We start from the raw sequence: 11,534 nt of genomic DNA, 5'->3' as shown, positions 1-11,534 counted from the left end.
TTGTTTGATTTTTTGTTTGTTTGAAAATATTGTCTAATACTAAACAAATAGTAAACTACTAAAGACTTTTCGGTCAGTCAGTTAGCTAATGGTTTGATTGTATGGACCAAATAAGCGACACTAAAGAGTTGTAGTGTTGGGACAGCTCTTTTAAATACCATCAGTACCGCCGGTTTTGGGGCTAAAACAAAATAAACCACTTTATAGTTTTAAATTTATTATATATTTTTTTATAAAAAAAATTTCAAATGGCATTAAACTTGAACTTCTAAACTGGATATATTTATTACCTTTTATATTTGATTATTATTTTGGATAAAACCATAAATTTAATTTTCACTCACAATTTATTTCATTTATACATTTTATACATAACTTATAAACTACAGCTAACTTTTATCGTCAAAATCATTTATATATATATATTATAAGAGAAAGAGAAACTGGAAATATAATAATTTTTTTTTTAAATATATATATATATATTATATAATTTTGTTGACTTCAAGTTTGTTGAACTCTTTTCACTTTTAAAAATTTTAATTTGCTGTCTCTTTTTGCTTATAATTTTTTTTAGATATTAAAATGCTTTTATGTTTAAAAAAATTATCAGTCAAATTTGAATTTTATTAATATATTAATAATAAAGTAAATATACTGTATATTGATAGATGAATAATAATCTATTATTAACTAATAGGTTAACTATTAGTCTAAAAAAATAATGCATAGATTTTTCTAATGAATTTTATATTAATATCTAAGTTTAGGTTTTAATTTCACAATTTATTATAATTGTTTAATATCATACTAATAATCTAATTAATAATAAATAATAATATTACTAGCTTAAATTATATAATTATAAGTATACAGTTTATAATATACATTGTATAGTATAAGTAAAACTAACAAATCTAGTGTATTGTATATTATATACAAATTAAAAGCCAATAATAATTATATTATTTACTTGATTATTAATTAATAATATTTTTATTAAGCAAATTAGAATAAAATTTTTAGAGATATAAATTATATATAATGTTTTATTTATTTATATTTATTTTTTATTGTTTAATTACAAATTTGTTATTAATATTTTAAATATATTATTTGAAAAAAATTAACATTTTTTTGCGAAATTTATTAAAATTATAGACTTATAAGGAAACAGCAAATGTCGCGTCAAAAATATTATATATATATATACTAATCTTTAATCTATATATTATTAAATGAGTTTATTTGCACTATACTTGTATTTTCATTGCCTGGTGTCAATGTTTGGTTAAATGACATCAAATTTACTTATTTTTTTGAGTCAAAAATTTTTTTTATAAAAGAGAGTGAAAGAGATGCCAAATATGTAGTTTTTAAACTATTTAAACTATCTGTAAATTATATCTATAAAAAAAATTTTTATTTAAATAAATCAATAAGACATTTGATTAATATTTATTAATACATATTTGTATTATTTTTAAAAATTTTAAATATATTATTTTAAAAAATATACTATATATTTATTAAATATAAATTATAATAAATAAATTCACAAATACGAGTAATATTATTCACTTAAATATTGAAATTAAAACTATATATAAATAATAAATATTAAAATATTTAAGTCATAGATAGACTACATATTAGATATAGTCTACATATTATACACATTTCTAGCATATTATATAATACAGTATAAAGCCATCTATTTGTTTAATAGTAGTCAAAGTTATTGATTTTTTTCTATTGATCTCTGAAAACAACAATTACTTTATATATAATATACAATATTATTGTTTAATAGTGTATATACACTCTACTATACTATTGTAATATTACAGTACATAAAAACATGTGTATATTAATCAAAAAAAAATATTTATATCATAAACATTTAATTATATAATTATTTACAATTATGACAATTGCATTACTTATATACTGTATATGATTTAATTAAATAATAAAATGTCAATTTTCTATTTTAATTCAATTGTTATATATTAATACATTAATAAACATGAATTACATGAATAAATCATGTATGTTATTGTCGAAAATCATTTCAAATAATGTTATTCAAAATTTAATCCAGGTAATTTATTTAATTAAAAAATATATTAATTGTTTACCTGTATTCAATAAAAAAGATAATTCAATCATTTTTTTTAATTAAAATAAACTTTCTAACTAATTTAGCTATTAGATACACTATTGCAAACAATTACTTATATTATATTATAAATTAAATTATAAAATAAACTAATTATTTCATTATTTTATATATATTATAGCTTTTATTTATCATTATTCTGATGTTAACTGTCGCTATAAATATGATGTTTATTATTGAGACAAACAAACAATTGAAAAATGAAATATTAAATGAAAGTATGTTTTCTTTAAAAATTTGTTAATTATGTTTTTTTTCTTAATATAAAATAATTTCCAAAAAAATAAATAAATATTAATTTAATAGCTAATTATGGTATTTATAATTTGTTTTTCTCAAAGAAACTGTTACTATTGCTAGTCGTCAGCAATGGGATAGTAGTGGTGGTATCGGTCATACCATTAGTCTGGAAGTAGTGTCGAGTCAGTCAAGAGCCAGTATAACCAGTGATGGCATCAGTGTATGTATTGATTAAAAATTTATTATAAATAATTTATGGATCAATCAATCAATCAATTTAGTTGTTAGAAGACTCGGACAACAGTTCAGGCGGTACTAATGGTCGTGGCATTCATGTCCTAGTATTGCACGAATCGACCGGTTCAGTGATGGCCGAGCGCTTGTTTGACACCTACTCGCCCCATGAAGACGAAGCAATGTCACTGTTCCTGTCGATGGTAACCAATGGCCGAATAGTAGTCATGTGTATCAAAGACGAGGGTACGTTTCAGATGAAACAGTCGACCAGAGATCTACTGAAACGGTTGGGTTCGCTGAGATCGCAGCAGATCGCCTGGCGTGATATGTGGGCTATTGTTGTGGTAAAGGGTGAAAAAATGTTGGCCGAAGGATATAGTCGGTCGCCAGAGTTCAACAGTTGGGGCGCACCAGTTGTCCTCAGAGTGGACATTATGTTGACTTCGGTCAGTCGCTCGCAATGTCGTTGGACGGACAACGAAGATAGCGACCGACGCCGAGCTTTCTGTGCTCGGGTCGAAGGTTACGGCAGTGTCTGTAGCTGTTCAGAGCCGGCACCCATAAGTTTTGCCAACACTGTCGACCCATTGTCACCGATATCATCGGTTCCCGTGGCTGTAGTGGCCGCTAATCGACCGCAATATTTATATCGAATGCTACGCTCATTATTATCGGCCAAAGGCTGCAATCCGTCGATGATTACTGTATTCATTGACGGCTACTTTGAAGAACCGCTCGAAGTGACCAAATTGTTTGGTCTGCGAGTCATACAACACACGCCAATAGGTGTGGCCAACGGTCGTATTAGTCAACACTATAAGGCCAGTCTGACGGCCACTTTTAGTCTGTTTCCTAGTGCTCAGTACGCCATCATTGTTGAAGAAGATCTCGATATATCTACGGATTTTTTCCAATATTTTCAGCAAACCATTAAACTTGTTGATGAAGATCCGTCCATCTATTGTATCAGCGCCTGGAATGATCAGGGATACGAACATACCAGTGCTGATCCCGGTGTTCTCTATAGAGTCGAAACAATGCCCGGCTTAGGTTGGCTGCTCACCAGACGTCTCTACAAAGAGGAACTGGAACCCAAATGGCCGACACCAGAAAAACTATGGGATTGGGATATGTGGATGAGATTACCCGATGTCAGACGTCAACGGGAGTGTATCATACCGGACGTTTCGCGGACCTATCATTTTGGATCGTCCGGTGTCAATATGAACTCATACTTTCAGGACGTCTACTTTAAAAAACACGCCTTCAATACTATGAGTGATGTTGTGCTTAAAGATGTCGACAGGTATTCATTCATTAAGTTTAGATTAGAAATATATCTTAGGCGTGTTTCACATATTACGTTCGCACTTTTTAAGAAATCTAGACCCCTCCCTCCCCTATGTTCGCACTTGTTCGCATGTAATCATTTAAAAAAATTACGCTCGCTTGTCCCTAACCGCTACCCCCCCCCCACCATAAGAAATAAAATATTATCTAAATGCGAACGTTCTTAATGTCTCTACCCCTCCCCTCCATCTTGTTCGCAAAAATTCGCCTTGGCAAATCCCCCTCCCCTCAAGTGCGAACGTAATATGTGAGTCACACCTTATTTTTTTTGTTGCTAAAAAAATTAATTATTATAATTTTTTGAACAAAAAAAAAATAAATAATAGATTGAAAAAAGACAATTACGAACAAATGATTTACGATATGATCCGTAAGGCAGTAGTGGTCGACCACAGCAAGAGTCCGTGCGAGTCGTCATTCATACCGTCGTCGACCACTAAAGGAGGACAGGTTTACGTAGTGTTTATCAAAATGTTATCCTCGAAAGACTACAGTTCATGGCTATCGTTGGCCAAGTGTTTGCAGATCTGGGATCTCGATCCGCGTGGCTATCATAAGTCAATGTGGAGATTACACTATAACGACAATCATATCTTAGTAATCGGTGTACCCAACAGTCCTTACTCTAAGTTTAAACCGTCAAGACTGACACCCATTTACTTTAATAATTAGATAATTTATTTATTAACTAATAATGTATAGAATATTCTGGTAATTCTCAATCAATATATGATATATATATATATAGTGCTATAATATAGTGCTTTTAATACTAATAAAATTATTATTATTGATATATTTTATACTTACTGTGATAAAAATTTGTTTATAAAATATAATAAAATTTATACATTTATTATTCAAAATTTTAAGTAATGAAAAAAAAAATTTTTATTTAATGAAAACATAATAAATTCATTTGAAAATTTATAGACTGGACAATATTTATGATATAATAGAGTCTAGTCTATATTATACTATAATCTATAGTCTATTACTTTAAAGTATTACTGTATATTTGTGTAGGTTTAAAAATAAAAAACATATTTTTTTCACTAATTATATTAACGTATAAAATTTAATGATGCAATTTAAAAAAAATTATAATCAGTGGTGGCTAAGCCTTGATTGATAAATAATTATAATACTATAGATACACGTGTTTACATACATATAGAGAGAGATAGAAATAATAATAAATATTTCGGGTTAAGGGAACAGTAATCCCGAAACCGTAAACCCGTAAAACTATTTGGGTTTAAGTTTTTTTGGATTCAAATTTGCTTGTATTTATTTAGGATCAACAAAAAAAATATATTTTTTATATACAGTACAATAATATTCATTCAAAATTTGGTTTCAATTATTTCTATAAAATTTTAAGTTATTCAAACAATAAAAATTATAAATTTATTGTATTTTTTTTTTGCTAAATAATTGTCGGGTTTTTTTTGGTTTGTGGTTTGGTTTGATGTAAAGTAAATTTTTTTTATCAGTTCCTTCCCTTTACACGTGTGACGATATATATATATATATATATAGAGAGAGAGAGAGAGAGAGAGATCATGACATCACTAAACTAAATACCATTAAAATATAGTATATATATTAATATATATATACAAACATAACATATAATAAATTGGATTAAATTTGTTGATCTTATGTAGAATTTATTTAAATATTTAAATTATAATAACTATAAATATATATATATATATATTCTATACAATATATATGATAAACCTATATTAATAAACTCTACACTCTATAGTATTTAGTATAATGAATATCCCGCTTAGTTAATCAACATGTTTTCATTTATACTATTATTATATATTTATAGTATATATAAATAGATAATCATTTGATTTTTAATTATAATTACATATATAATTTTGTTGTAAAATCAAACGACACAACAACATTAGTAGCGGAAATTCATTTTTAATTAAATAGTGGATTCAAACTTTATATTAAATTAGATAATCCATTGAAATGATGCAAATATGTGTAGGATTTTTACTATATTTCATTCAAATTTATTACATTTAACAATAAGATATGTATGTATGTATAATATGTATGTACAGTATGTGTGTGTATATATCTATAAGATTTTAGTTTAACAAAAAATATAAATTTTTAATAAATATATTATTTCTATAAGATTTTTAAAAATATACATAAACAGGCAAAAAAAATCCATAATAATAATTGCCTTAATTATGTAGTGCTAGTTATAAATGTTTGAACATTTAGTTTGTGTGTGTTATGTGTGTATGTATGTGTGTGTGTATGTATGTATGTGTGTGTATGTATGTATGTGTATGTATGTATGTATGTATGTATGTGTGTGTGTGTGTGTGTGTGTGTGTGTGTGTGTATGTGCATGTATGTATGTGTGTGTATGTATGTATGTGTGTGTGTATGTATGTATTTATGTATGTATGCATGTATGTGTGTGTGTGTGTGTGTGTATGTGTGTGTGTGTGTGTGTGTGTGTGTGTGTATGTGTGTGTGTATGTATGTGTGTGTGTATGTATATATGTGTATGTATGTATGTATGTATGTATGTATGTATGTATGTATGTATGTATGTATGTATGTATGTATGTATGTATGTATGTATGTATGTATGTATGTATGTATGTATGTATGTATGTATGTATGTATGTATGTATGTATGTATGTATGTATGTATGTATGTATGTATGTATGTATGTATGTATGTATGTATGTATGTATGTATGTATGTATGTATGTGTGGTGTGTGTGAGTGTATATGTGTGTGTGTGGCTTATTTGTTTGATTAAAAGTATATACTAAAATAACTATTTCAAACTGTTTAATTCCCGCCTCCCAACCAATAAAATATATATTTGCTACAAATTAAATTGAATGAAATTTTTTTTATCAAATTTATATAAAATATGCAAATTATTTTGACTTGAATAACATTTGGAGATTTATTGTAAATCATTAAAGATTTTTATCCCTATAAACATCTAGTCATTAAAAAGTTGTTATTAATAATTTAATAATTTTTATTAATTATATAATATATTTATATTATTGAAAATGATTTTTAATCAATTCAAATCGTGAGTAAAAAGTATTTTTTAATCTATAATTTTTTACTTTACCTGTAATAAAATTTACTTAAAAAATATCTTAAAATTAAATCTTATAATATAATTAACTCTTATATATATTATTCTAATTTATTAATTATATAATAATAATAAAAAATATATAATTTTAATTAGTCATTAACTAATCGAATAAAAGTTTATAATTACTTGTATTTTTAATTATTTATTATTTAATTATAAAACTAAATTTATTTTTTAAAAATAATTAAATTATTAATTATAAATTTAAATTTACAAACAAAATAATTTACTAAAAAAATTCTAAACAATAAATATCTCAAAAATTTATCTAGAAATATCAAAATGATGTCAGTATTATTTTTATTACTGACTATCATATCGATCTCGTCATCGGTTGCCGAGTGCCGTGACCTCCATAAGCGCACATTTGCCGGACTCGGGTGTCTCGGTATCTATGATAAGGCAAAGTTTGCTCGACTCGATCGGGTTTGCGAGGAATGCTATCAACTATACCGGGAACCCGACCTACACACCAGTTGCAGGTATTCTACTATTATTATTATTATATATATTAGTATATGTTAGCTATATATAATATATAATATTAATATATATTAATAATATTATTTTTATAAATATAATACACACACACATACATTCAAACACAATTTATTTCTATAGAATATTATAGAATTTTAGTTTAAATTTCATTTATTTTTTTAAATTTTATTTTCAAATGAATCGATTATTATTTATCAATTTTTTAAAAGGTTTCTATTTTCTATAAAATGTTTTTTCTATAGAAACATATTAGTAGTGTTAGTAATCTATTTGTTATTTAACAAAAAGATTTGTCACTATATTATCAAATTTTGAATAAATTTAATAAATTCATAAAAACATTTTATATTTTTTAAAAAAATAATAAATATATTATATATATATATTTGATTCAATATTAACCTTATAACTTTATTTTATAGAAATTTTCAAGGTTACTTTATAATATATAGAACAAATTTAATAATAAATAATTTTTTATTTAAAATAATCAAATAAATAACATAGTTAAATCCGTATAAAAATTTTGTTATTAACAAATAGTTTATATTTATAAAAATATTATATATATATACTATATATATATTTTTTTAAATCAGTATTTATAATTTGTTTATAACAAAATTAAAATTATAATATATTAAATATATTTTATATTAATATATATAAGGTATAGTAAAATTTATTTTTTTTATTTATTTATTAAATTAATATTATATTTAATTAATTAATAAATTATTTTAATATATATTTAAAGACAAGACTGCTTTCGTAATGAAGTGTTTGGTCGTTGTGTCGATTCATTGCTTTTATCGCACGAACAGAAAAAATTGGAGGAAATGGTTGAAGACTTATACGGAAAATAACAATCAATTTAATTGTTATTCAATTTAAACATTATTTTATTTTTATTTTTATTTTATTTTATTTAAATATTATATAAAATACCAAATAATAAACAAAAAAATAAACAAATAAAAAAATATAAATTTAAATAAAATAAAAAATATAAATAAAATAAAAATCAAATCTTGAATAACAATTGTTGTTAATGTAATACAATAAAACAAATAAAAGAAAAATTGTAAACAATATAAAAAAATAAAAGAAAAATTGTTGTAAACTTAATAAAAAATAAATATATGTTAACAAAACTAATTAATCATATATTTATTTATTATTATTATTTATTAGTATATATTATTATTATAATTATTATTTATTATTATTATAATTTATTATTATTATTATTCTAATTATTCTAGTTATTATTATTATTAATATTATTCTTATTATTATTACACTAGTTATTATTATTATTTATTATTATTATTATTTATTATTATTATTATTTATTATTTATTATTTATTATTTATTATTTATTATTTATTATTTATTATTTATTATTTATTATTTATTATTTATTATTTATTATTTATTATTATTAATTATTATTTTTATTATTATTATAATTATTTTTATTATTATTATAATTATTTTTATTATTATTATAATTATTATTATTATTTTAATTATTCTAGTTATTATTATTATTTATTATTTATTAATAATAATTATTTTATTAATTATTATTATTCTTATTATTATTATTTTAGTTATTATTATTATTTATTCTTATTATTATTATTTTAGTTATTATTATTATTTATTCTTATTATTATTATTTATTATTATTATTATTAATTATTATTATTAATAATTATTATTATTAATAATTATTATTATTAATTATTATTATTATTATTATTATTATTATTATTATTATTATTATTATTATTATTATTATTATTATTATTATTATTATTATTATTATTATTATTATTATTATTAATTATTATTATTATTATTATTATTATTATTTTTTATTATTATTATTATTATTTATTAATTATTAATTATTAATTATTAATTATTATTTTTATTTATTATTATTATTATTATTCTAATTGTTATTATAATTATAATTATAAATTATTATTATTATTATTATTATTATTATTATGCTATATTATTTTATCAAAAAAGACCGAAAAAAATTATTGGAAATTTCCTAGAAAAGTGACACCAATTTTATTATCAATTTTAACATTTGTTTTTAACATCAATGATAACAATTGTGTACAAATGATACATTGTTTATAAATAAGAAAATTACTAAATAATATGTTTGAAAAACAATCTAATTTATTATTATTATATTATTGTCTGCATTCAGACAATAATCTATTTACTGTATTATATTTATTATTATTATTATTTTAAACTTAAAAGAAATTATAAAACTGTGTTAATAGTTATAATGTTATTACTGTAAACCTGTTGTCTCAATATATACAGTATTATATAATCATTTTTAAGTTATAAGTATATTGTATGAAACATTAACTCTCTCTCTCTCTCTCTCTCTCTCTCTCTCTCTCTCTCTCTCTCTCTCTCTCTCTCTCTCTCTCTCTCTCTCTCTCTCTCTCTCTGTCTCTCTCTGTCTCTCTCTCTCTCTCTCTGTCTCTGTCTCTCTGTCTCTCTCTCTGTCTCTCTCTCTCTCTCTCTCTCTCAATCTATTAGATGTCTTAAAGTGCATTCACTTTTATAGTGTGCACACAAACAGAGAAAAATTATTTTCAATCATTTTTTGTTGTTTGTTGAATGTGTTTATAACCATATATTAAATAATTATATAGTTTTTTTGTATTCAATAAACTATACTGTATTTATAGATAATAATAATTAAAATTATTATAGCATTTGAACAAAAAAAAATTATGTGTACTATATTGAGTACATCTGTTATATTAATTTACCAATGCACTACATTTTATTATTATTATTATTACTATTATTATTATTATTGAATTATATATAATATATATATACTAATACTAATAATAATAATTTTATTTGAAACTAATTTTCAAAGGCATACATATGTTTGTTATATAAATTGTTTAAATCGCTATGTAGTTAATTGTTGTTCAAGTTTTTTTATTCATAACAAAATTGCAATCCTATTATTTGATATTTTATTTCATATTGTATTATATATATAATAAAAGTTAAACCCTATTGACATTTTCAAAAAAATACTACAGTTATATATCAATAACAAAATACAGTATATTGTTTAAACATATTTTTATTTTTTTTTTAAATAAATGTTAAATACGTGTATATAATGTGTGAGTATTTTTTTATTTTTTTTTAATTAATATAATAATTTTGTTTAAAAAATGTGTTTATTAATTAATTAAAGTTTACGCCGATTACTACTAATATATTAACTATTAAATAGGATATAATGTTTCATACAGTATTTATTATATTCATTGATATCATATAAATAAAAATAATTTTTGCTAACTTTGTGCGATATCTACTATATTTATGTATATTTATTTATATTACAAAATAAATATTTTTGTAACATAACAAATATATAATTGTATTGATAAATCTTTTAAGTCTAACTGCTATTTATTTTTGTTGTTATCAATTTTGCATTAAAGTTATCATCAAATTGGGAATCAAATTTAATAAGTCATTCACAAGTTTTATGTATTTTATATTAAATAGTATGTATAATAAATACATATATAAAATAATTATTTATCTATTCATTAGTTATATTGGAAATTAAATTATTGTGTGAATATATATATATATATAATTAAATGTCATAAATAATATTATTGTCGAAAAAAAACTAAATAAATAATAATTAATTACAAAAATTTTTAATTAAACAAAAATGACCTATCTAATAAATACTGATAATAATAATAATTTATTTAAACATTTAATTGATAACTATTCATACATAGTCTACGATAAT

General features: G+C 22.0%; 2 protein-coding genes across 2 annotated transcripts; both read left to right on the top strand.

The window, feature by feature from the left end:
• Positions 1-2,029: 2,029 nt before the first annotated feature.
• Positions 2,030-4,681, top strand: LOC128959184 (protein O-linked-mannose beta-1,2-N-acetylglucosaminyltransferase 1-like). Its single transcript, XM_054305124.1, has 5 exons — positions 2,030-2,104; positions 2,304-2,400; positions 2,524-2,642; positions 2,704-3,965; positions 4,336-4,681. The coding sequence occupies exons 1-5, from the start codon at positions 2,030-2,032 to the stop codon at positions 4,679-4,681; spliced, it is 1,899 nt and encodes a 632-aa protein (XP_054161099.1).
• A 1,326-nt stretch (positions 4,682-6,007) lies between these two features.
• LOC128959183 (ion transport peptide-like) lies at positions 6,008-8,552 on the top strand. Its single transcript, XM_054305123.1, has 3 exons — positions 6,008-6,012; positions 7,458-7,667; positions 8,444-8,552. The coding sequence occupies exons 1-3, from the start codon at positions 6,008-6,010 to the stop codon at positions 8,550-8,552; spliced, it is 324 nt and encodes a 107-aa protein (XP_054161098.1).
• Positions 8,553-11,534: the final 2,982 nt, after the last annotated feature.

The sequence above is a fragment of the Oppia nitens genome, unplaced genomic scaffold (assembly GCF_028296485.1).
Source record: "Oppia nitens isolate AA-2021 unplaced genomic scaffold, nextdenovo-longstitch-racon4-pilon3 scaffold42_pilon_pilon_pilon, whole genome shotgun sequence".
NCBI lineage: Eukaryota > Metazoa > Arthropoda > Arachnida > Sarcoptiformes > Oppiidae > Oppia > Oppia nitens.
Note: the sequence above shows the minus strand (reverse complement) of the source record. Positions and strands in the feature narration are given on the sequence as shown.

What these genes read in the sequence shown, in the direction of transcription:
- LOC128959184 (XM_054305124.1), top strand. Translation starts at nt 2,030, where the DNA reads ATGAATTACATGAATAAATCATGTATGTTATTGTCGAAAATCATTTCA. An exon ending in TAACCAGTGATGGCATCAGT is followed by an intron (nt 2,643 to 2,703) that starts GTATGTATTGAT and finishes CAATCAATTTAG; the next exon opens with TTGTTAGAAGACTCGGACAA. An exon ending in GTGCTTAAAGATGTCGACAG is followed by an intron (nt 3,966 to 4,335) that starts GTATTCATTCAT and finishes AATAAATAATAG; the next exon opens with ATTGAAAAAAGACAATTACG.
- LOC128959183 (XM_054305123.1), top strand. An exon ending in GACCTACACACCAGTTGCAG is followed by an intron (nt 7,668 to 8,443) that starts GTATTCTACTAT and finishes ATATATTTAAAG; the next exon opens with ACAAGACTGCTTTCGTAATG.